General features: G+C 37.3%; 1 protein-coding gene across 1 annotated transcript in view; it reads left to right on the forward strand.

The window, feature by feature from the left end:
• The window catches only part of BLTP1 (bridge-like lipid transfer protein family member 1), a 120,083-nt gene that overhangs the window by 66,626 nt on the left and 26,592 nt on the right, over positions 1 to 26,865 (forward strand). Inside the window, exons 42-61 of the mRNA XM_082482267.1 lie at positions 7 to 226; positions 1,134 to 1,292; positions 2,864 to 3,039; positions 3,582 to 3,757; positions 4,379 to 5,085; positions 6,393 to 6,632; positions 7,057 to 7,150; positions 12,211 to 12,417; positions 12,572 to 12,810; positions 13,394 to 13,638; positions 15,020 to 15,125; positions 17,550 to 17,647; positions 17,937 to 18,122; positions 19,160 to 19,328; positions 19,860 to 20,071; positions 21,113 to 21,311; positions 21,868 to 21,927; positions 23,174 to 23,400; positions 24,309 to 24,439; positions 25,909 to 26,032. Coding sequence (XP_082338393.1) covers positions 7 to 226; positions 1,134 to 1,292; positions 2,864 to 3,039; positions 3,582 to 3,757; positions 4,379 to 5,085; positions 6,393 to 6,632; positions 7,057 to 7,150; positions 12,211 to 12,417; positions 12,572 to 12,810; positions 13,394 to 13,638; positions 15,020 to 15,125; positions 17,550 to 17,647; positions 17,937 to 18,122; positions 19,160 to 19,328; positions 19,860 to 20,071; positions 21,113 to 21,311; positions 21,868 to 21,927; positions 23,174 to 23,400; positions 24,309 to 24,439; positions 25,909 to 26,032 — 3,975 coding nt within the window. The remainder of the gene's footprint in view (positions 1 to 6; positions 227 to 1,133; positions 1,293 to 2,863; positions 3,040 to 3,581; positions 3,758 to 4,378; positions 5,086 to 6,392; positions 6,633 to 7,056; positions 7,151 to 12,210; positions 12,418 to 12,571; positions 12,811 to 13,393; positions 13,639 to 15,019; positions 15,126 to 17,549; positions 17,648 to 17,936; positions 18,123 to 19,159; positions 19,329 to 19,859; positions 20,072 to 21,112; positions 21,312 to 21,867; positions 21,928 to 23,173; positions 23,401 to 24,308; positions 24,440 to 25,908; positions 26,033 to 26,865) is intronic.

The raw sequence follows: 26,865 nt of genomic DNA on the forward strand, positions 1-26,865 counted from the left end.
CACAAGGGCATACATCCATATCATTCCTTAAGTTACACTAGTGGAGATACAGCCACAGATTCACCAGTGCACGTTGGCCGTTCTGGGATGGCAGTCAAAGAAAGTCCAAGAAAAGAGAGTCTGCTCAGCTATCTGACTGGGAGTTTTCCTAGCCTGCATAATCTTTTGGAAGGCACTCCTCAAAGAAGTACAACTGCAGTTAAAAGTAGTTCTTTAACAAGAACAGGTATGACGTAGCGTAAGTAAGCTAAAAGGAGGGGAAAGGAGGATTGATTTTAGTTTAATAATTTAGAAAAGGTACTATATTTTCACTATGAGTTATCGTTTCTGTTTAAGATCCCACCTCCCCCCTCCTTGTCCCCAAATAAGAATCATAGTTTTTAATAGCAGTTCCTGGACATTGCTGCACCATACCATTTCCTAGAAGCAAATGGTGAGTACATCAGGTTGGGAAAACAAACATCAACTAACAAAATAAGCAAAACATTTTCCTTTTACTTAGCCTTACTACTTTGAGTGTAATACATAATTACTTAAGTTAGTCTTTTTGAATGAATAAGGAAATGAAGTGATCATTCTGTATTTGTCATTTTTTCTTGACCTTGTAAGTAGCTCAAAAAGTAGACTAAAACTAATGTTCCAATAACTTAGGTTTTGTATAATAATTTGCAGATTTTTAGTAATGGTCTTTTGAAGAAATGGGTTTTGTAAGAGTTTGAAATATGTACAATGAAATTTTTTATGTTCTATATTATTGTTCAGAGTACATTGTTGTATAAAGAAAAACAGACAAGTTTGATACTGCATTTTCTCTAAAACCTCTCTCCTTTGCTGTCAGGGAATGAAATGTTATTCAGAAAAAAAGGTATTTTGGTTTCTTAATGAATTCTTTCTTCTAATTAGTGGTAGAGATGAACAAATGCAAAGACACTTGCAGTGCAACATCCATTAGGGTAATAGTAAGTTCTGTGGTAGCACCTGTAGTCTGCTTGACATAATTTTCTGGAATAAACCTTGAAGATTAGTCCTATTTTTATAGTAAATAGGTATTGTCAGTAAAATTATGCTGCCTTCTTGTTTTTTGCTGACTTTGGTACAACAAATGCTAAAGCTTCTGATTTATCTGTGTATAGGAAATACTGTGGCCACAGACATGTTGTCTGAACATCCCTTGCTGTCTGAACCATCTTCTGTGAGTTTCTATAACTGGATGTCCAATGCTGTGGGCAACAGAGGAAGTGTCGTACAAGAAAGTCCAGCCACCAAATCTGGCCACAATAGTCTTCCAACAGGTATTGTTAATTACAGCTGAATTCAAGAGATTATTCTGTGTTGGCTGTCCCCGTGTTTACCGCATTCTTTCTGAAAGTAATTGAGCAAGTGACTTAAGTTCAGCAGATGTAAATACTACTTGTGGGACTTCTCAGCAAACTGGAACATGAACAAAAGTGATTTAAGCAAAACTGTTGTTTTCATTTCCCTCACCCTGCCTCCAAAAATTTAGCTTTTTTTAACATTTGGAATTGTGAATGTAGCTTCCAAAACTATGCCATAAAATCAACCTTAGTTGCAGAGTTTCTTGGATTTTGTTAGTTACTTTTAGTCTAATTTGCATATGCTGTTTTTGTAACGAAGATCTTTGTACATAGGAATCCTTGCTCTTTCTCAGTTCAATTTTGAGACTAAACATAAATATCTATTTTGAGAGTAACCACCTTCTTCAGTGATGAGAAGCAGTCAACTGGTATAAGGGAATGGAGAAGAGAAAATATACCTTACTGAAAGTGTGTTAAAGGAGCATATCTGTAACAACTTATTGCAGCTTGTTCGTGATTCTTGTAAGCCTGTCATCATACATAATCCTCAAATCTGTGTATCTTAATTTTCATTTTCACTGACACTGAATTTGAATTTTTTTCTGTTAACTGTCATTCAACCGTAATGTATTAATCTTAGGCGATAATAAGCTGTTTTAATTTGGTTTGAATATTGAACAAATAGTCTGATCGTACAAAACATCTTTGTGCTGTACATACTGGTGTGACTCCTCTGTAAACTGGAAAGTGTTTCTCTGCAGAAAGAATCATAGGGTAGAAGTATATCTTTCAATTACTTTTTTCCTTCTGAAAAAGCTGTATTTTTTCCTACTGAAAACGTAACAGTTTATTCGTGAGCTCACGTTCCTGAAATGAACAGGAATTAACAGTGATTTTAACTCGGACACATATCTATCCAAACCATTTTTCTGTGGAGGTGTGTAGTCGTGGCTCTCTGATAAGTGCTGTAAGCTTGAGTTTTGAAGAATTGGGATTAATTTACATTGGCAGAACAACTCTGTCTCACGGAGGTTGAGTCCAACCCAGACTCAAGTCTGATTGTTGGTGAACAGAGCAACTGCAGGGAAGTGGCTATCCATAGTCATTTTTATGAAGAGCATATTTGGTTAGAGACTAATCTATAGACATCCACTGATGTTGCATTGGTACTAATAAAACCCAGAAGCTTATAGCACATTGGAAGCTAAAAGCAAGTATCTGCAACTGTGGATAATCTTTCATCTTGTTGATGGTATAGGCTGCTCGTACCCTGCAGAATGCAATACAGACAAAAGGCCTTGAGAAGGAGGGGGAAAAAGAAGGAAATATTTTTGTGCTTTCGAAATATGAGTTGGACTATCTCTGTTACCTGTTTCAGCAATAGCAGACTCTTTCTTTATCCTAAATGCTGTTTTTGTGAGGTTATAGACCTGACTGGGGCTCTGACCGTCTGTGTATGGCATGTGTTTCTATATAATTAATCTTGCTGAATTAACAGTGTTAAAATTTGCTGTGGTGTTAGTGTTCCATGGGTATTTATTTTTCAGGTGTGGCACCCAATCTTCCTACAATACCCTCTGCTTCAGACTTCAATACGGTTTTGTCTAGTGACCAGAACACCTTGGATGGCACACACTCGCAGCACAGCACCAGCCAGGATGACATTGCAGGTGTAGAAGAGGGTAACCAGGGGTTTCCTGCTGTCCAGCTAGCAGATGCACAGGTAGGGGTGGTTTGCTGATGTATTTTGGAGTTCTGTAGGGAAAAACTAGTTATTACTTTAAAGAAAAAAAATAATCATATTACAACAATGAAAACATTACCCTGTTTTTGTACGTGTTTCTTATGCATTCCTATGCAAAGACGAAAGGCTCAGGAAACCTCTGATGTGTCCCGTGACAAACTTTATGAACGGTGATTAATGGAGTATAGTTTTATAACTTCAAAGAACATATTGGAGCATTTATGAGAGTAGCCTAGTTCTCCAGCGTAGTTTTTACTGGGGGGGAACATGCAGAAACCTTGCTCCCATAGCTAAGCATTCAGTGCTAACGTGCTGTGTAGTCAGTCTTTTTGCTCAAAAAGTCCATAAAGTGTCTCCTTTTTACCCCCTTCTTTTCTGTCTTACAGCACTGTCAATAAAACTTTAAAGTGTTCTATATTATGTAGCTGACATTGTAAATATTGTAGATGAAAAAATGATGGAGCAAGAATAAAGGAATAATCTAGACAACAAAAAGTAAATCAGTGGGGTTTGTTTTGTAGGTCGTTTTCAAACCTCTCCTAAGTTACACGGGAATTCAGTCTCAGGATGCAATGCCGCTCTGCTACAGAATGTACTTCGGGGAGTACCTTTCATTCTCAGGAACTTTGGACTGTCTAAGAGCAGATATTGTTGATTCAGATACAGCAAAGGAAAGAAAAAGCAAACGAGCTCGAAGGTATGTTCTGAGGTATTTGAAAATATGTATATCGGTTAAAGAACAGAAATTAGGTTTTTCATGTGAAGACATAGAATTCCAATGCACTTCCACGTAGAATAAGGAGCAGACCTTTATTCTTTTAAACTTATCTGTTTGCTTTTCCTGTTACAATACTTATTTTTTTTAGTCTTACTATGGAATGGTTTAGAAACTTTAAGTATGTAAACCTTGGCTACTTTTGAAAATTGGAGACTGGGGAAGCGAGAGCTGGTGGGAATAATAGCAGGGGAAATTTGAGAGACTCTTGAATGCTGATTTGTAGTTAATCCTGTAAATGAGGTTGTCAGTTTTGCTGTAAGTGCTGAATCTGCCCCCTGCCAATTTTGAGCAAAGCTTTAGGTTATGATGGTGATATTGCATGCCAAATTAGGCTAACCTAGTTCTGAATGATTACTATGTCAGTAACATGCATTATGAAAGTATAAAAGTTCATTTTTGATGTTTAGAACTACGGTAAGAAGATGATATCCTAAGGGAAATAAAAGGTTGGATTCAGTAAATTGGATGTACCACTGTGTAAAAAGTATCTGACTCTCAAAAAAGAAACAAAGTAGTAAATTGTACCTTTTCTTTCCTTAGGCAAGGAGCTGTCAATCTTCCTCCTCTTGAATTCAAACCAGCTTTGATGTTAGAAACTTTCAGTATTAGTGCTGTTGTAATGGAGAAATCCATATGCACACCTCATAACTCCACCAACGCCCTTTCTTTTCATGACTTGAATAAACGCTACTATAATACTTTTCACTGTAATTTTACAATTTCTTGCCAGTCCATAAGCCAGCACGTAGATATGGCACTGGTTCGTCTCATCCATCAGTTCAGTACAATGATTGATGATATCAAAGCCACGCAGACGGACATCAAGCTGAGCAGATACACAGCTGGGTCAGCCTCTCCCACACCTACTTTTAAAACCCGCAAACACAGAGACTTCCGCTCTTCTGATTTCAGCCGAAGCTCTCGAGGAAGTCTTAATGGTGGTAACAGGGTGAACAATACCAAGAACAAAAGAACAAACAATGAGAACAATAAAAAAGAGTCTCGAAACAAGAATTCCCTGGGAAGGTCAGAAAGAAGAACTTCTAAAGTGTCCAGGAAAGGTTCAAAAGATGTAGTTGACCACATGACTATTCATATGGATGACTCTGACTCTATTACCGTGTCAGAACAGAGTGAACCTTCTGCTGAGTGCTGGCAAAATATGTATAAACTCTTGAACTTCTATTCACTCATTTCCGATCCAACTGGGATTTTAGAAAAGTCTTCTGAAACTTTCGGGCCAACAGGTAAACTAGTTCATGAATCCAAATAATTGAGAGTGTGTGCTTTTGCTCAACTGTATTCTTCTAAAGCTTGATCATAAGGCAGTTTTTGAAAGTTGTCCACCCCATCTAACTTGTATCAGAGGGGCGAGTAGTGAGGATGGGGGCGAGCTTGTAATTAGTTCACCAAGATGGTGTGTAAAATAAAAAAAAAAAAGAATATTTTCCTTAGCTTTCTAGTATGCTTTGATTCTTTCAGTCCTAGACTCAGTCAAATATGCCTTAATTGATTGGTTTTAAATTCAGTCCCTTGATACTCCGTTAACCTGGATTTGCAGTGGGTGTGGGTTTCTGGTTAGCTGTGTACGGAGTGGATTGAGTTTGTTCCTCCCTAGGTGCTGTTTTGTTTTCAAGTGGCTAATGGAAACACTGTATATTGTCATTCAGTGAAAATATGTAAGTGCACGCATAAGCGATCCTGAGGGAGATACTTTCTGCCCTGGGAACGACTGAATTAAAAAAAACAATCTGTGAACCTAGCTTTCGGAGAAGAAAAGGTGAAATACTGCTTTTGGTAAAGTCCGGCAAAGATTACAGGTGTTGGGCCATAACTTCACCCACAGCTCTGGGTGAAAATGATCTGGGTGCTCATTGCTCTCTATTTCCAATGTAGTTTAGCACAGCAGAGTAAATTTGAGAGCTGACTTAGGATCATACTTTTTGTTGGTGAACTTCAGTTGCTGTAAATATGCAGGGGATGGTATAGCTACTACTTAGGCATATTTTCTTTGGACTTCTTTTAACTAAAGAATGAAAAACTGAGAAAGTCTCAAATGAGAGCTTCTGTTAAACAGGGTAGTATCTTTCACACACAGAGTATCATATCCACAGCTATGACATCTGCACAAAATGTAAATTTTCCTGCATTGTTTTTATGCTCTGACTATTGAAAAGGAAAAGTTGCTCATCCAGAACTGAATTATAAGAACCTTTGTCTGTGAAATGATCAAAAAAGAAACAGGACAATTGGAAACTGCCAGAGCATTTTTGTTGTATAACAATAAAATTGCACAAATATGAATATATAATGTACATAAGAATATATCTATGAATAGTGATGAAATTACATCACTCATTATTGTCCCCATTATGTCTTGCATTTGGTTCAGTTGCAATGTTATTAGAGTGGAATAAGCAAGGCACAGATAACTTGCCCAAAGAGTTTGCTTGATGTGCAAGATATGTGATTCTTGATTTCAAATACAAATATAAATCAGATATGCCAAGGATTTCTTGTAAAGTATCCTTAAATAACTCTTGTATTTTTGTAGGTGTTCGAAGCCCAACCGAGCCTGCTTGTAGAGTGGTGTTTGAGAATGAACAGGATAATGGCAGAGACACTCAGAGGAAGCGCAGCCTGGTGACTTCGGAGCCGCAGCATGTGACTCTCATAGTCTTTGGAATAGGCATGGTGAACCGAACCCACCTGGAGGCAGACATTGGCGGTCTAACGATGGAATCTGAGCTGAAGAGAATCCATGGCAGTTTCACCCTGAAAGAAAAAATGAAAGGTGGGATAAGCTAAAATGTACTCTGGAATTAAATTCAGTGGCAGCTTTACATGTTTATGGGTGTGCGGAATGGGTATGTATGTGCGTGTATAACGCGGTTTGTTTGTAAAAAGACATACGTTATGTCTGTGAGTGAATAGTATAATAACATTCAACAAGCTCTTTTAAAAGCTATTGCTAGGATGTTGAAGGATGCAAGATTTTCAGAAAACACCATGAAGGAAATTCTTTTAGAAGATAGTCACTCCTTTCGTTTTCAAAAGCTTTCTTCTTGTCACAGCTTAAATTTTATATTCCTTAATGTGACTACTAAAACTGTAATTTTTCAATTATGTTCCTGCTACTGTAATTTTGAAAGCAGTAAGCATACCTGGAAGTAATTTACTGAATGAAATAGTGTTAAGCACCTTTTTTTTTCTTAAAGACGTACTACATCAAAAGATGACCGAGACATGTGCCACCGCTCACATAGGAGGTGTCAATATCGTCCTGCTGGAGGGAATTACCCCAAATATCCAGTAAGTATGAAGCCTGACAACTTAAAATTGTGCAAGTGCCTAGAAGTGGTATCAGTGGTGTGACAGTAAAGTTCTGTAGCTTAATGTGGAGAAAGCATTGATGATGTGTATTTAGGTAGAATCCATGAAGTCGTAGAGTTTGGTGGTAACTGTGCAGCTGATGCAGAATTGGGCTTGAGTTTGACTTGTAAAGTTAATTGCATGTGTCCGTTGACAGGAGGCTTTTCTGTGAAAGGCATGTCTGAGTAAGCTCAGAATGAATATGGTGAACATATTAGTAGTTTTCAGTCTAGGACACCCAATCACACCAGTCTTAGACATAGTTACATGAATAAGAATACTCCTGTTCCTTTCTATTTCTAGTAAAAGATACTAGTAAGTTCAGAACTAATTGTAGGATCGCAGTCTAAATGGGTAAGTGACCTGACTGAAAAATCATAGCTGACGGGTCCTCTTGTAAAAAGAAAGAAATTAGATTTCATGTCATCAGAACTTTCTGCACTGATTTTATTCCATGTGGTGTACACATAGGAACTTTATTACATTGTGTGTATTGTTTCTCTTATGCTTCTAATCGCTTCTTGAAGCTTATCGTTTCCACTAAACCATACACGATTTTTAGGGAGTATTTAACCTACTGACACTGATTATTCCCATTTAAGATCTGTGTTGTTTCTTTAATATATATCTTTTTGAACTCCCATGATGCATGATGCTTTGTGTTATTTTTACAGTTTTAATATCCATTCTTCGCCCTTTATATAATTGACACAACTTGTCGGGGGCGAGGGGAGAATCAATTTTGTGCATGAACATCTTGAACAACTTGCTCAGCATCCACATTGGTTTGTTGTTTTTTTTTTTTTTGCCGGGTTCACAAACTCAAAAAGGGCATGCATTATTTTTCTTTGTTTCTAGTTGAACTTCTTTCTGTTTGAATTGCAAACCATCAGTTGAACTACAACTCTTTGTAACGTAGATCCCCCTTGCACAGTTTGGGTGTTAGCTGGGTAACCCTCAGTATGTGATCTGGTTTTAGAATGTTAATGTTGTAGAAAAGGAGCTAAATAATGTGACTTGAGTCTCTCTCTTATGTTAATTCCTGTTTAGTTTGGAAGATGCTATATAGAACTTAATACAGAATTTTATTAATGTCCCAGCTAAATTGCTTCCGTTAAGCGCCTTTCAGAGGGATAAATAAAAGTTCTAATCTGACAGCCACGTAGGGTTTCTGAAGGCGACTGAGGTTCTTCGTGTCTGTTTTACATCGTAATCTTACCGAGCTTCCATATAGGGAGGGTGCAAAAGGAAAGGGGGGAAAACAATGATAAATCTTTAACAACAGCAGCAAACAACAAACCTGAACAAACCCAAAACCTTCAACCTGGTAAATTTCAAAGTAAGTGTCATATTGTGGGTTACAAGTAATTAACTGACTAATTTTGCATGAATGTTTATTCTTTATTTGCTTTGTTTTTGTTTTTCTTGCTTTCTCTTCAATCTTCATCTGTAGACTGGAGGATTTTCCTACATCTCCTACAAGCACAGCCAAACAAGAGTTTCTGTATGTCATATTATTATGTTTAATAGTCTTGCAATTAACTTTGTGTTGTCTAGCTAATGGCTGCATTCCTACTGTGTGTGATTGTGTAGGTAGATGTTGCTTGAATACATTTTAGTTTAACATCTAATATTACCTAGATAAGCTTTTAATGTAGCCTGCTAAATATTTGTCAAAAAAAGCCCTTGTAAATGTTAACAATCTAGCTTTAGGGGCAGGTATTACGCTACATGATCACTACTATAATGCTCAAATGGTTTCATTGGCTCTTAAGTTCTTTAGATCTGCTTCTATGCTTGTTTTAATGAGGTGAAATAATGCTGATAAATGTAAAAGAACAGACAGGTTAGATTTGTTTTGAACTTGGTAAGGAACTGCTGTGCTTGAAGTGATAGTACCTGTTGTGACTTCAGCACGAATAGGACCGTTCCTTTTGTCTTTATTTATCTCCATGCTGGGTTTAGTTACGAGGCATGCTGACCAGGTTATGCTCACACAAAATGTTTTCCTTAAAACTATCCCTGTTCATCTAGTGCTAATGAAGGTGACTTCCTTCACATTCCCAGATCCGTATGTGCAAAGGTTTTGCAATGTTTTCTTTCTAGTTGCGTTGTTAGTTCCTCATGCTAAAGTCCAGAAGGTCTCACTGGAATAGTGGTCAAGGTGGGCAATGGTACACTGGCTACCTAGAAGCCCTGTTAGACAGTGACCCTGTGGTACTCTGAGAAGAAAAGTTAAGTAGCCAAAAATTATAAGGTGGCCTTTATATTTTCTTTTTCTGCTCTCTTTTTTTTTTTTCTTCACTCAAAGCAGTATTCTGAGCATGGGTTTCTTTTGCTGCTTTAGACCACCACTTATCTTTTAAAAGGACTTAGTACAGCTGCTGTTTGTTACAGCACTTATGTATATTCAGTCTTGTGATAATACAGGAGTAACATGTCCTCAGAGATGGTAGCTCTGGAAGGAGAGGTGGTGGACTGTAAAACTGCAAGCGGTGTAAAGAAAACGTTCAGGTTTTTTGTTTCTTTTTGTCTGGTAGCAACATTAAGCCAGCAAAAGAAAGTACTTTTTTGCATAACGCAGCACTGAACAGTTGAATTCATTGGCGTACGATGTGGTCTACAAAAGTATAAATGATGAAAAGGACTGCACAAATCTGTGTAGGACAGGTCAGGTGGTGAGTCATGAACACAGGACAGCTTCTGGCTCAAAAAGGAACCACCTGATGGCTGGAATTCAGGGAAAGATCACTTCATTTATGCCCCAACTGTCTGCTACTGCCTGAATTTTCATCTGACTTGATGTGGTAGTTCCTGTGTCTGTTACGGGCCTCCTGCTGATGTCTTTCGCCTCCCTCCTTCTAACATTACCAAAAATCTGTTTGGTTGAGTGCTGGTTTTGTAGCTAGGTCTGTAGTGGGAGAAAGACTTTGTCCACAAGTTTGTCTGGAGAGTGATTATTTACGGAATTGATGCAAGAACATAGAATTACTTCTGAATGCGTTACTGGTGTATAACTTAAATATCAAGTCATGATTTCAATAATACTCAACCGGATCTATTATAGGCATATCACCATAGGTAAGCAAACTGCAGATGTATAATGTGCAGTGCTCATTCCAAATACACGTATAGCTACACAGTTGTTCTGCATTTCATTTAGTCATAGGAGGAGGCTTTTTGTAGACCAGACGAGTGACAGGGAAATTAATTTGTTGCATGAAATATGGAAATACCTTAGCAGAGAAGCACAGTTAATCTTGCTGAAATCTGAGTCTCCTGCAACAGCTCTAGTGGTGTAATTTTTTTTTTAACTAAGGGAGTGCTTAAAATGGTATGAATTCACATGTTCAGAATTGATTGTAAATTCAGTACAGACTTTAACTCCAGCTACATTTACTTTTCATTTGTATACAAAGATAGGTTGAGACTAGACTGACTGTCTGGTACATGTCAGGAAGAGAACTTGCAACTTCACTTAAATTGAAAGTTTTTCTTGTGATGCTTGAATAGCTAATGTAGTAGCATTTTGTGTTATAGATGGGGGAAAAATGTATTCTTGATTGGCTTCATAATAGTTCAATCAGAATGGTAGCAGGAAGAGGCTAAGAAATAAGCAAACATCAACAGATAAATAGTTGTGGGTTTTTTTCTTTTAAAGAGGTGGATTAAAATAAGTCTGTCCTTTTCTTAAGTAATGTTTATTTATATAAAGTTTTTCTGAAAATAATTGTGGATTAAGATTTCTTTCCACCTTCATATTTGTGTAAATTCTTCAAATATTTTGAAATTGTTTCTACTTGAGAGTTATTCATCCATAACTGCTTTAGGTCACTTGTAGCTCTTATGTGGCTGTGAAAATCTAAAAATGTTTCTAGAGCTTCAGTAAATTAGTCTGCTGTTGTTAGGCCTGTGGTTGGATTACAGTGTGTTGTATTTCTTCATTATAAGTAGAAGGATGATGTCTTTTTTTCTAATCTCCACACCTGGGATGTTTTGAGCTAGCTGATATTTTAACACCAGAATAAGGAGCCCTGTGTTAGGGCTTCAAAGAAGAAACGTTACTTAGAGAGTAGAATTCATAGAATATTGTAGCTTTCACCATGAAACCAAACTGTCTACAGCATAATTTAAATCATGATTGATAAAAAAGTATTTTAGCTATGCTCCTTAAAATTTAGTATTTAGATATTTTAGCTAATATACTGCATCTTCACAACTATACGTTTTTCTCTTTGAGGATGTAATATTCTGTTCTGGCTACATAATATACTTCTATTGGGTAACCCTCCAGTAATTGAGAAACATTAATGTGTTACCCCATGTATCTTTTTTAACAGGAGCTTAGTGAATTCTGGTATGCCAAAATTTCATTCCGACGTCAGAAACTGTCAGCTCTGTGCAGTTGTATTTTTATCTTGGGTAAACCATTGTGAACCATATCCTCCTGAATATTAAATTAAAGTTTAGACTTCATATTTTGGAATAGTATGTCCCAATTAAAGGTCGTTATTAATTCACAACCCCATTCATCCCTTGCTATGTGTTTATTGCTAAGTGAGTATTTCCTCCATTGACCTTTTGGAAAGCTACGATCAAATTTTTCTAAGTCTTCATATGAAAAGGATGATTCAAGATAATTCCTGAAAAGGAGTTGAAAGAGAAGGCTCTTCTTTGTTTCCATGTGTGAAAATTTGTCTGTGTACGTGCAGCGTACTGTGTATAAACTCAAATAATCTTACATTATGCAAGAATAACAGTTTAACGGGTATTTTTGCAATGCATGTCTTGTAGTTCTCTTAAATGTAGTGTAGTTGTTTGTGGCATGTAGTGCATCTGTGTGTGTAAAGTAAAAGAAAAAGGAATGTGTACGTAGTTCATAAACAAAATCACTTATATGAATACTTTAAAATTCAGCTGACACTTAAAACCCCATTTTAACATAAAACTGTAACTGTTTTGAAAGGCATGCAAATAAAGCCTATTTCTTTTTCTGTTAGAACTGTCGTGAAGTGCAGTATTGCCAAATCCCAGGCCCTGTACAGTGCCCAGAGAGGGCTGAAAACAAACAACGCTGCCGTGGTCAAAGTCGGAGCCATCAGCATCAACATTCCTCAGCACCCTGCCACACTGCACAGCATGATGGTGCGCAGTTCTCACCAGCTCTCCAAGCAGATTTCAGATCTCATCAGGCAGCCATCAACTGCGTAAGTGGTGCTTGCGTGGCACTTCTGAATGCTGCCGGCCGCCATCCGTTTATGGGCTTGTGCTACTTCGAACGTATGTGGGAGAGAGTCAGGCTGGCTATATATCGTATTAGAATTACAAAAGGTATTTTCTGATCTTTGCCTTGGTAAACAGGCCCCAGCCTACCAAAGAAGATGTTGCAACTCCTTTGCCCTCTGAAAAGACTCCAACAAGTATTAATCAAACACCTGTTGAAACAAATGAATTTCCACAGCTGCCAGAAGGCTTGGAAAAGAAGCCTATAGTTCTTAAATTCAGTGCCATGATAGATGGTATAGCTATTGGAGCAGCGCTCTTGCCCTCCCTGAAGGCGGAATACAAGATGGGAAGAATGAGGAGTCACGGAATGACAGGTAACAGTTCCCTGAAATGTTAAAAACACGGCTTTTAGTTTGGCCTTGCTAGCTGCATCCAAGAGGACTCGATATTTCTCTTGTGTTAGAGCTAGAGCTTTGAATCTGTTGCTATCGGCTTATTTTTTTGAATGTGGTCTTCAAACAGATGGGGACATATAGAGAATTTACACTGTTGTTAAACCCAATTGCCAGAGGCAGAATACAAGAGCAGATGAAGACACGTATGTGTTCATATGTAGCTTCCTCCCAGGAAGCTTCCCTCTGCTAAAATCAGTTTATGATCCTTGATGAATTGAATACTGATTTGTAAGGCTACTTGAGAATACTCTTGTAGGGCCTCAGTACAGATGAAGTGGTTTGTATGATGCCCTTCCCCATCTGATTGCAGTGAAGTCTTTATTTTCTTTAAAAAATAAGAAAACCCAGAATCAGGTAGGTGGATATTTGTAGCTCTAGAGGTCTGTGCATTTCAGTAACATTTTAAAGATGTTTTTATTCCAAAAGTGTTCTTAAATGTAAGGATAAATAAAAGATTCTTTTGCCGGTTCATACCTTTTCTTTCCCCGTCTCCCTTTTACAGGTGCCCAAACTAGATTTAATTTTGAGCTTCCAAGTCACAGATTGCGCTTCACTTCAAAAGTCTCTGCCACTGATATGTCAACCATTCCTCCTTCGGCAAGTCTCAACCTTCCTCCTGTCACTATGTCAGGCAAATATATCATGGAAGAACATGATACTTACTCAGACCAAATTTGGAGCATCGATGAACTGCCTGCTAAGCAAGGCTATTACCTACAGGGGAACTACTTACGATGTGTGGCTGAAGTAGGTGTTGAAGACAGTAGTCACTTTTGATAGCTTGTTGAGTTATTTCCATTCTGTTACATTTCTTTATGTGCATCTTCATACTACTTTAATAATCTGCCTACACCAGAACTCTCGGGTTTACAGGTTGATCCAAACATAGCATTTATAATTGCGTGACACTGCAACAGAACTTTCTCAGTCCTTAATTTGATGAGTAGCCAACGTACTAAGCAGTCAAGACGACGATATTGGAGGATTTTTGAATATGTTATTTAGTGGAAATAAGTAAGGAAGATATGTTTAGAAACTTCATTTTGGAATGGCAATATTTCTCATCAGTGAAGTAGACAAAAATATATTATGCTGATGATTCAAATGAAGTGTAGTTCTTATCTGATGTGTTAGTTTTCAGTTTATGTCATACATTTTGCAAAAAGAAATACTGAAACATTTAAAAGCAATTTTGTTGTTTTATTTTTTTCAGGATCAGGCAACTCCATAGATAGGAGAAGCTTTATATAACCTTAGGAAATGATAGAAAATTTTCTGGTCGACCCAGAGTGTTCTACTCAAAAAGTCTATTTGTGTACCAATTTCCAGTTACTTTTCACAGAGAGAAAAGTGATGCTGCTTAAAAGAAAGCTCTCTGTTGCGGTTTTTCTTTAGTCAGAAAAATAATCTAGCATGTTTGTAATTGAGACACCTGATGTTTGCATCTTTATGAGAGAGGTTTAATTAGCTGCTGCTCTTTGTTCAACCCGTTTGAGTTACTTCCCGGCTGAAGAAAGACCTTAGGCTCTTTGAATTTGTTCAGCATGTAAGACAAAATGGAGGTGCTGCTTAGCAAAGGCAAAAGTCAAGTCCAAGTAGTTTTAGAAAATATCTGGATTTTAATGTTATTTAAAAAATCTTAATGCAAATTTAAACAATCATAGGCAGACTCCAGTTCCTTAGGGATATTCTTTAAGATTAGATTGGACACATAAGAAGTTTACCATTGAAGATATCAGTCAACTTGTTCATCTACAGTAATTAGAATAATGTACTTTTAGAGGTTGACAGCGTGTTTCCGGTTTGTTCTTATAATGATTTACTATCTGCAGTTAAGTAGCATTTCGCATAATTCTATGAACCTTAATCAAGTCCTGCATTTTATCGTCTAAGCTAAACTTAAGCAGGAGAATAAACTTTTTCATATAACAGCGTATATCCTTCAGTTTTCTGATAGGCATTCACAGCAGAAAAATTGCAAGAAAAAGCTGCATAATCTTTTTTTTACGCCAATAACAGTACAGTTGGACTTGAAAAGATACGCCTGAAAAGTAAAAATGTATTGTTTTGGAAACGTAGGTGTGGTAACTGTTTTCAAGTTTTGTTCTAAAATATTGTATTCCTGCAGGTTGGTTCCTTCGAACATAATCTCACAACTGATCTCTTAAATCATTTAGTATTTGTGCAAAAAGTGTTCATGAAGGAAGTAAATGAAGTCATACAGAAGGTTTCAGGTAAGCAGAACACTTAAAACCAACTTTAAGTAAGATCCTTAAACCTTGTTTGATGGCAACGTTATGTAGTTCTCTGGATCGGCTACTTATTTCACAAGACACCATCATTTCACGTCTAGCACGCCACGCAGCGGCAAGAAGCAAGCAGCGGAGCTGGAGTTTGAAGTGATGAACAGTAAATGAATTAGAAAAAGGAAAAGCAGTAATTAATAAGAAGTATTGTCTGTCTATTAAGAAATAATAGTAATAAGTCAGAAAGTAAAATAACCAGGGGAACTAAAGAGAATATGAATTTTATTAGTTATGTTTTTAGAGGAAGAAGGATGAATGTTTGAGAGAGAATGTTACAGGATGAAAAATGTAAAAAAATGTTCTAAACCGGGTGAATTTCAAGTAGTTTGATTTTATACTTTTTGAGTTATCCTACAAGGCTATTACAGAAATATAGCTAGGTTTTAGTGGAAAGATTCATTAATAGTTGGAACCATCGTAAGGAAAGATAAACTAAAAAGTGGTAACTAAGTGAAAGGAGTGTCTGTGTATGCTTCTACACAATCCTTTCATATACCTCTGTGTGTGTGTGTGTATATTCATGCATACAAACGTACGTAAAAGAAATGTGCGGGTTCAGATGACGTGCCCTTAAGGGAGTTAGAAGATGCATTGGAGAAAATGGAAAATGTCAGAATCCCTGAAGGATAGGAAGAAGCAAATTTTAAACACCCTGATGTTTGTTCCAGGCAAAATATATTAGTACTGGGTAGTAAGAGAACACTTAGGCGAACAATAAACCTTCATCAGCTGTCATTATTCTATTAGAACAATTTTTATAGAGCAGCATAAAGTGGTAAAATGGGAAACCTATATTAGAACTTTTTTTTTTTTTACAACATTTCTCAGTGTTTAGAGTTCGATCTCTCCTCTGTTTTTATGTTAGGAATTTATTACCATTGCTGGTTCTTTGCCTTTCCAGACCATAAATTTGTATTGCAAGTAGCAGCCTGATGGTTTTTGAAATGTGACTGCTACCCTTCTGTATTGTGGTAATTCAGCAGGAACGTGGTCAGGTGCCAGCAGTCTGTGGGGCTAGGTGCTGAATGCAGAGCAATGGGGTCGGAAAATAGTTTTTGTCCTTCCGGCTTGCAGCAAAGTCATTTACATGGCTTGAAAATTCCAATTAGCGTAATATACTAAAGTGTTTTTTTCTACTTACGGTTTCTGTTGCACTAAAACATTGATTGCATGTTATCCTTACATAAAAACTGGGTAAGTACCAATTACTTAAAGTGAAGTTGCACAGATTAAAAGCTACTTAATGAACAGAGCAGTTCATAATAATTCCATCTGTGAGTTGAGGGCAGTGTTGATTTAAAGACAGCTGGTGTCCGCCTTCAAACTCGTACCACTTTTTGCACTGGTTTATGTAAAGATTCAAGTCCGACTTCTAATTTAGTTTCATTCAAGAACATTATGCTCCTGTCCTGGTTTGAGGTGAGAGAACAAACTCCGTGAAGAAATGTCATTGCAAAAATAGCCTCTAATATGCATGTGGAGAATACATGAAAGATGAGTTAGTTCTCTTGCTCAAAACCCTTGGGTTACCACTGTAGTTTAACATGATCCTAGTTCAGAATATTCGGGGGGGAACGGGGGGACACGGGACAACAAACTAAAAGAGGAAGAGGTTATTAAGACTATTTGGAGGAGAAAAAAATCCGGATACAAAACGGAGTGATAAAAATTTACTGTTGTTGATTGTTTGGGGGTTTTTTAGTCCATGGTTTAACAGCCTATTCTTACCACCAAAAACTGTAGTTAGAAGAATTGGTATATATGGAGAGAATTAATGGCTTAGCCTTTTCCAGCAGCAAGCCTTTCTCAAGGAGAATTTAAACCAGGATTGCTCCTTCAGGTTAGGGCCTATGGGGATATATAACTTGGGATGACATGTGCCAGGATGAGGAAATGGACGTGAAAATAACGTGAACTGCAGAATACTCTTTCCTTCTATCATTGAAAAATGCTGATATAATTTTCAATTCCTCTTTTCATGCAATTTGCACAGTATTCAGTCAAGTGTTTACTTCTTGTTGTCAGATAAGTAGGAGGTACATTGGTGCAGGAGACAGAATATCTTTTTGAAAACTAGGTGTGACTCCTTACTGGCTTTGAGTTTTCCTGTGGAAACTTCCCCAGGGAGGAACACGACTCTGTGCCTCGATTCTTAGTAGACGGCTATTAACTATATGTAACAAGCTGAATCTGCACCTGCGTCTTCCATCTTCAACCTATATTTGTTTCTATCAATCTTAAGTAGTCGCTGCTTAAAATGAGGCTTAATTCACTGTCACTGGTTTTTGTATCTATTTGTTTTAAAATGTTTTCTTTTTTAAAACTCTGAATGTGTATCTTTAATGTGTACAGGAGGGGAGCAGCCAATACCTCTTTGGAATGAACATGATGGCACAACTGACGGAGAAAAACCAAAAATTCTTCTTTACTCATTGAGCCTACAGTTTAAGGTACTCTGATGACAAAACAGCGGTCCTAGATGCTAGTGATGGCTTTCAGGTTTTTACCTCAAAGGTTATTGCGTCAGGAATACTTTGCATGAAGAAAAAGACCTTGAGTTTGGTTCCTGTACTCTTTTAAAATAGCTTAGTGGCATTGCGTTGCGAAAAAAACCTGTCTCCTCTTTTTTTGCTGTACAGTTAAAAGGGGTTTTTGGTTGGTTTGCTGTTGTTTTTTCCCCCCTTCTCTTTATGTCTCTGAACCAGATCCTAATAACTTTGTACCTTCCTTATTCATTAGGGAATTCAAGTGACAGCTACAACTCCCTCAATGCGAGCTGTGAGATTTGAAACTGGATTGATAGAACTTGAACTCTCAAACAGACTGCAAACCAAAGCAATGCCTGGAAGTAGCAGCTACCTCAAACTGTTTGGGAAATGCCAGGTGGATTTAAATCTGGCACTAGGACAGATTGTTAAACATCAGGTTAGTGCTCAATATCTTTGCACGTGGTGTTCTTAATAGTGTGTGATTAAAAAATACATAACCAAGCCGAGAGGTGTCTTACACTGCTGTTTTTTTTTTTCTGATCGGGCTGTGGAGTGGGTGTAAAGTGTAGGGGAGCTAGGGAGGGTGTTAGGGTTTTGTTTGAGGACTTTTTAATTTATTCTTTGGTTGGTTTGGGTTTTTTCAGCTTTTTTTTTTTTTTTTTTTTTTAATAAAAGTTTAAGCATTCTGCAGCACACAGTTGGGGAAATTTACTTCCTGAACATGGTCTCATATTTTGGTAAATAGTCGCTCAAAATAAATTTTCTCACTTGAGTCAAGAGGGACTGGAGATGACTTTCCAGAAGAATTAGCAAATCTTCATTATGAAGGCCAGTGTACATGCATAAAAGATGGAAGAAGTCAAGTATGGGCTCTTTATTTTTTGGTCATGCTATTAGTATCTTAGAACTTATTAGCCCCTTGCAGCAGAAATGACCTCACCACTGAGCCAAATCCAAAGCTTTCACTGCTATAGCTATTATTTTTATATTACATGAATGAAATAATTAGATCAAGCAAGATCCAGACTTTGACTAGACCTGCACTTTGACCTAGTTTGTGTGTATTAGTTTGAAAGTTGTATCCCTATCTCTTAAACCCACTGTTACCTGGAATCACTAATTCTATGATATGAAAATACTTTGTGATGCCTAGAAACAAACAGATACAAGCCTTAGAACCTATAAATGTACTGTCATAATAAAGGATCTAGAAATATGAATAGTTATTTTAGTTAATGTTTCATGATAAATAAGGAAAATAACACTGTGATTAGCATTTAATGTAAGAAAACTGAATATCCTCAAAGGAGCTTTAGCTAGAAGAGAAAAAGGGGAAAGGAGACATCTTTACTTCTTGTTGTAATTTTACATTTTGTCAAAAGCAGTAATGTCGTTATTTTTCCCTGTCCCTGAACTTCTCCCTGCTGCAAACCCCTCCTCCCTCCCACTTTTTTTTTTTTTGAACATTTTAAGGTTTATGAAGAAGCTGGCTCAGACTTTCATCAAGTTGCCTATTTCAAGACAAGAATTGGATTAAGAAATGCTCTCCGAGAAGAAATCAGTGGCTCGTCAGATAGAGAAGCTGTGCTCATTACTTTGAACAGACCGATTGTTTTTGCTCAGCCTGTGGCCTTTGATAGAGGTATTGAAGAGACAATTGCTGCAAAGTTGTTTTCTTACTGAGAAAGCTATGTATTTTTTTCCAAAGAGGCTTAATTATTCAACATTTAGTATATTTCATGTTAAATCAAAATGTTAGGTATAATAAACTAGCTGAGAAATTTAGACCTACTGTATGCTAACAGGTTAATAATTCCTAACATCAAAAATTCCATTTGCTGAGGTGACTAGTTTTCAGGTGGTTTGGAGGCAGTTGCTATTGTAAGTCTTTACAAATGAATAATGCTGCGAACAGCATTGCTTTTTGTATTTTACAACGTTGATTTCGATGCTAAATGATGGGCTTAGTCCGTTTTGTCTTTTGCAGCATGAGCCTCTTCACTGTGTCCTGAATGTGCGTGTGTCCAGTGTTGTACATCCACTGTCTTAAATTAATGGAGAAACCCTAAAAATGAAACACACACGCACATCCCTGGAAAAAAATGAACTTTATTTAGTGCTTTTTTTTGGTATGTGTTGATTTCCATTAAGCATTTCTGGTTTCTTCATAAAGCTGTGCTATTTTGGCTGAACTACAAGGCTGCGTATGACAACTGGAACGAACAGAGAATGGCGTTACATAAAGATATTCATATGGCCACAAAAGAAGTAGTAGATATGCTGCCTGGAATCCAACAAACCTCTGCGCAGGCTTTTGGGACCCTCTTTCTTCAGCTGACTGTCAATGACTTAGGAATTTGCCTGCCCATCACAAACACACCGCAGGTAATCAAAATGGCTGAAGCAACGTGACTGTTAGTAGTCTATTGAAAGGTGAAGGTGTGAGCTGCACCTCGTAAGTATAAAATTGAAAACGTTACATTGCCAGTTGACAGCAGTTTTAAAAACACACGCAGCAGTGGAGCATTATTAGGATAGATAATGTTAGATGGCTCTGAGAGGAAAACCTTGGATTCGGAGACTCTTCCTTTGAACTGCGAGTATTCTTAATGGGGAATAATTCCAGAAAAGAAATGAATCACTTTAACAACGTAGAAGGAAATAGTCAGAATACTTCCAAATGTAAAGGAGTAACATAACATTTTGATTGTGAATCTTCTATCTGGCAGCTATGGACAAAGCACATGGCATTTTATGCTCTTATGTGTTACAAATTATAGTAAATTATGAAAAATACATTCTGGCTTGTGAAGTCTTAAGCTGTATATAGAATAGCATGTTTACAGTACCTATGCTTGATCAAAAGAAGCCTAGCTTTATAAAATGGAATATGTGGGCTTTTTTGCAGGTAAACAAAAATATAGACCTTAATATACAAAGGGCTGGAAAATATTCTGTGTATTTAAGACTCCGCATAACTGTAGCTATCAAAATAAGCACAAAAAATCATGTAAAAGTTAAAGCTACTTTTCATTGTTATTCCGTCGACTCACGTGTAACCCTTCTTGGAGGAAAGAATCAATCCTGAGCTAGTGTTCTGTGGTCACGGGGCCATATGGTTCATAGCCTTGAATTGTGTAGTCCTTGATGAAACGTGGATTTCCTTTCCTCTTCCAGATGAGCGTGACTCTGGGTGCCCTAATATATTTACAGTGTAGGTGTTGTATTTAGAAAACAACAGTGCAAGACACTGTGTGGACAGATGTGATGCTTTTGAAACTTTCTGCAGAGAAGGAAAAATACAAGGAGAGACGAGAAGGGGATCGGTTTTCTAATAGGGAAAAGATAAACAGCATTTAATGCATGTACAGTATCACCTTGACATTGCAATGACCAGTAAATTCTCTCTGTGATTTTATTTTCCAGTCTAACCACACTGCAGATCTTGACACTGGCTCTGCTTTAGTCCTGACTATTGAAAGTACATTAATCACTGCCTGTTCCTCAGAGTCTCTAGTTAGCAAAGGTCATTTTAAAAACTTCTGTATCCGCTTTGCTGATGGCTTTGAGACAAGTTGGGATGACTGGAAGCCAGAAATAAGAGGAGATCTGGTCATGAATGCATGTAAGTGGGTGTGATTTCATACTGGACAATAGTATTTCCCGTGACTTTTAAAACTGCTGAACTTTCCCCCAAAAGATAAAGAAAAGACTTCGGCATTTTGAAAGCAAAATAATATGTATCTAAAAGGTTGTATTTCTTTGTTGTTTTCCTTTATTAATAACTTTGCTGCTATAAGTCTCATTGTAAGCATTTAAGTTCTGTCTGAGAGATGTCAGAAGAGTTGGATGTGTTACTTTTATATAATTTCATAAGATCCCAGTAAGGTTTTAATATAGGTGATTTTCATTTATATAGGTTTTTTTTTTTTTCATTATGGTGAAGGTTCTAGAATTTATCTGGAGTTGTAAGTTGATATAAACTTGGGTGATACCAACTAGATTCACTTTATTAAATAAGGGAAGTAATTCAACAATAATTAAAACTAAACCTTCTATCCAACACCACTCATGCTTTAATTGCAGAGGGCAATAGATTGAGGTGGAATTTGGAAGGGCTGGTCTAAAGCAACTTTCACTGTCTGCGTAACTCATGTATGTGCTTTGTATGCTTCATATAGGTGTTGTGCCAGATGGTACGTATGAAGTGTGTTCTAGGACAACAGGACAGGCTGCAGCAGGTAACGCACTTTTTGAATAAATCAAATTCTATATAAGCAAAGCATTCATAAAATGTGAAATTTAAGTCCTTGAACTGTGTTGTGATTTAATTGGCAGCCTGTTTTTTTGTTATGTTTAGAATCTTGTCTTCCTGGTAAAACTCCTCAATGGTTTTTATCTGCTTCATCTTTTCAAGCTATTCCAGGTTTTGAGTCACATCAGCAACACTGGTTTTAGATTTTTATCTGCAGCAAACTACCCAGTGTATATGCGTTTATTCCTTGGTTGGAGAATAGTCCTTTGTAACAGCAATGTTGTCCTACTGCTTCCTGTTGTAGAGACTGCTAAATTTTCCAGTCCTTCTAATGCTGAAACTTTGCATGCCGAGCTCCCGTTCCTCCCTCACCTCTTCCAGAGACGGCTTCTATTTTTCGCAAACTCTCTTTCTTCCCAGTCTCTCCTACTGTTGTTTGGACATTCTCCAGAGGCCTCAAAACCACCTGATAATCTCTGTCTTGGTCATCATACCTGCTGCTTGCTTCTTCTCATCTCTTTGCCCAGATGTTGCATCTGCATTGTCTCCTGTCCCTGTAGTTTTGCACATTGTCGCCCACTTGCTCTTTTTTGTGCTGAGGAGCCATAAAAATGGAACACACGCTGCAACTATTAAAAACTTACCTCACGTGGAATTGTGAATGGCGAAAACCAGCATGAATGCACGTAGAAGGAAAACCAGGATCTCGTGTAGTTCTGCTTTAAAGCAAGTTCTGTATTTTGACGCTGAAAGGTGGCGCTCATTAGAAAAATCCTTGGAAGACAGGGTATGCAGCAGGCACATTACACATATATTATAACATCTTCCAGCATCATTATTCAACTTGAAACTGTAAATAGGTCAGCATTTTTACATGCGCATAGACACCCTTTAGGTTTCCTGCTGTTAGAAATCCTGTTCTGGAATAGTGTACTTAGCTGCATTTTTAAGAGCTGAAGTTTGAGATGCTCTCTCCTGGTGATCAGCTCGGCTGAAGGGAATGTATTTTCATTAGGCTTGTCTGTGTACATCACTTGTTAAGGAAATAGTAACTTCATAGCTGTGAAGTACTTCCAGCAGGCATTTCGGCTGTGGAATACGTGGGCAGAAAAGACAGCTCTTTGTAACTGATAAACGCTGTCTTGGCTAACTAATACGTAACTTGGTAGGGGGGATTTTTTTAAAAAGGAAAAACTGGTTAAACTTTTGTGTTTTGTTTTTTATAAATACAGAAAGTAGTAGTGCTGGAACCTGGACACTGAATGTGTTATGGAAAATGTGTGGTATCGATGTCCATATGGATCCAAATATTGGGAAAAGATTGAATGCTTTGGGCAACACCCTCACAACATTGACAGGAGAAGAAGATATTGATGATATTGCTGACCTCAACTCTGTAAACATAGCTGACCTCTCAGATGAGGATGAAGTTGACACTATGTCTCCCACTATACACCCAGTAAGTGAATCAACCAAAATAAGTGCTACTAATTGGAGAAGGCATGACAAGATCTTCAGTCAAATGGAAAGATCTCAGTCTTGAGTTGAGTCTGGCGTGCTACTCTTTATTGCTCATATAACTCTTACTACAAATCAAAAAAGCTTGTGTGTTAGTTTTCTAACTCTGGATTTCAAAGGCAAGAAATCCCAGATCATATTTCTACTGGAAAGAGCGATCTGGACTTGAAAATATGGAGATAAAATACCTAATTTCAGGTACCTGAATCGGAAAAGCTGTGGCTGTAGATAGGCTTTCTTAACAGGGAGAGTAAGTTACTAACATGAGCAAATTGGAAAAAAATCTTTTTCGGTACTTCTACCCAATATGCTGCTGACCTTGCTTTTTGCTTTCACGTAAAAACATTTTAACAGATGTTTGTTAATGGCTATCTTAAATGTCTCTTGCCTGCCGACAGTGAAAACGTTATCCCAGAACACTAACGTTCCTGTTTGTTGTTCAGAAATCAGGTGGAGGTTCATTATGCGGCGATGCACCCAAGCTAACATTTGGGCAGCGGATTGTAAATCACCTGCTTGGTTTGAGCCCCCCAAACCATCGATACTCTGTTCCTGTAGAATATCTGTTGGGGTCAGCGAAGTGTGATTCTCTTCAGTCTAGCAGATCACATATGAAAGCAGGCAGGTCCTGCTCATGGGGACATGTATGTAGTAGTTACAGTGTGTCTAACTGAATGATGGGCTTTGGATCACTGGAAAAAATCCAATCAGCTGTCTTTCGAGATGAAACTGATTCTTTTGCATGCACTAGTCCAAATTTTAAGGTGTGAAATTCACTTTGCCTGCTGTTAAATCGCACTAATGTCCAATTTTGGATGAGGGCTTTAATTAAATGTTTATTTTAAATAGGAGATTGTTGATCACCGACGACAGGGAGCTTCTAGTATCCAAACTGGAGAACAGCGAGGAAGAAAATTTGTGAAACGTTTAGTCGATATTAGAGAACTCAATGAGCAAGCTAAAGTTATCGATGACTTAAAGTAAGTTGGGTATGCTTTAACTCACACAAATATAACAGTAACCGGGGAACAATAAAGTGCAGCTGATGTTTTTCTTTCCTGTTCTTATCATATATCTTGTGGCATTGTGACGGTCAAGTGGCAATCGTCTTTTTTTAAAAATAAAAAATTGTCCTTTTGGATTGAGTAAGAAAAAACTATACGTGCAATACTCTTTCAAATTTCTCAAGTTCTTCCCCAAGTGTCAAATTAGTCTATGTTCTTTCTGGTTCTGCATTATGATGCCTGATTATAATCAATTTCCTATTGATTCAAAATTGTAGTTCCATCTTGATTTATTATCATGGTGATTACTTTGACAAAATATATTACTTTGTAACTGTAACAAGCTTAGTCTCATTCACTGGAAGAAGAAAAATATTTAAATAGACTATTTTTTTGCATCCTGTAGGTGATATTTTAAAATTAAATCTCCTATGCTATACTGGAGAAAACCCTGAAGAAAGAATTATTTGAAATTTCATAAATTTCATCTGAACTTCTGTGAATTTTATTAGTAATTTTTCACAGTCATGGTTTGTTTTGCTTGCTTTTTTTTTTTTTTTCTTTCTTCCCTAAGACAGAGTTACTATAAATAGATCTGTCTGGGATGAGAATACAGAGCTTGGTAATTACATGTTAAATAATGAAGAGGAGACAAGTTTTACTGCTTGTACTTGGAATAAAATTGCTGTCACCGTTCAGAGGGCAATCGTATCTGAACTTCAGATTTTAGGTTAAATATTTCTTCTAATATGAGTTCAAGAATCAATGTTATGTTTTGTGCCTGCCTTTTCTCAGTTTGTGAATGCTTCAGGAAACTGATTCTTTTGAAATAGCAGTTGCTTTACAGAGTTTTTTAAATTGTTTAGCAGTGTATTTTTTCTGCGGAAGGTAATCTGCTACAGAAGGCTGTCATCCGTGTGCCAGGGCTTTGGACCATTAGCAGCAGGAGGGTTTCTCTTCTCAGTTTTGCCCATTATGTTTGTTTTAATTAAACAGCTGTCATGTGATTGAAAGTGTATAGGAGGTCTTTCATCTAGTCGTTACATCTAGGGTTTTTTGAAACAAGGGAGTTGCTGCGTAGCCATTCTTATTGTCCACCTTAGTTAGCATCGTGGTAGCACTGTTGTTGGGGGTCTCCTTGCACGCTAGTTTGTTCCACGTCCTCTGTCTGCTCTGATGAATCATTTGGAGACAGAAACCTTAAAATTAGAGAGTCCTCATATGGGCAAAATATTATATCTGACAAAAAATCGTATCTTGAAACAAGAATAAATCTTCTGCAGCTCTATTTATATGCACTGGTAATAAGTAACTACTGAAAAAAAAAAAAAAGAGAAAATGGGATAATTCCCAGGGAAAGCAGAACATCATTGCAACACAGATTTTGAAATGGTGAAAACAGCGTTACTGATTTGTAAAATAACTCAACCATGGTTTATCCTCAGAAAATTAGGTGCAAGTGAAGGAACTATAAATCAAGAAATTCAGCGCTATCAACAACTGGAGTCGGTGGCTGTGAATGATATCCGCCGAGATGTTCGTAAAAAGCTACGTAGATCCAGTATGAGGGTAAGCAGTATTAAATGATTTTAAAAATACAATAGCACTGGTGTTGCGTATTTTCTTTCTGCATGTTGATTAAAGCAAAGAAAATGTTAGTAATGGAAAAGGAAGGTTAAGAATATCAAATAGTTCAGCAATGCCTTTACCTTTAGGAGCGAGTGGGGAGAAGTTTTTCTCCCTTGTAATAATGGCGATAGGAAAATTGAAATTTCAGAGATACTACAGTGTAAATGGGTTTACTTGCACACTCACAAGAAATAGTCAGAAAATGTGTATTTGAAGTTGGCATTTACTCCTCTTAGCAGATTTTAAAATGATTATTTATGGAACTGATGAATGCAGATGTGGAGGTGAGCATGTTAACTGCCTGGGCAAATGATAGATACCTATTTATTCCACTTGGCACATGTGCTTTCTATAAGTGTGTTCTATATATAAGTAAACAGTGTATTTCCAGAGTTAGGTGATGTAGAAAGAAAAATAAGCTACTTGGCATAGACACTAGAAAAAACTGGACAAAAACCCATATGTGGCTGTCTTCCCAGACCCTGATAACAAACCTGGCAAAACATTATTTTCAGCGTGTCCTAGTGCATGAGCTCCAAGTATGATGCTTCATTAATAAGAAAAGATCTTTCAAATAGTAATCTCTTAGCAGCTCTTTCTCAGCTGCTCTCATTGTAGCTGATGTTCTTCTGTTACTGTAGTGGTAGCTAGGGAAGATGTCTGTCAAAGTGGTCAGATTATCAGCTTTGGGTATACGTTTCTCCTGGCGACAGGACACTACCAATTCCCGCAAGTATGAAAAGTGAACATGTATCCAGAGAAAAGATGAAGAT

This window comes from Vanellus vanellus (genome assembly GCF_965231255.1).
Source record: "Vanellus vanellus genome assembly, chromosome: 4".
Lineage (NCBI taxonomy): Eukaryota > Metazoa > Chordata > Aves > Charadriiformes > Charadriidae > Vanellus > Vanellus vanellus.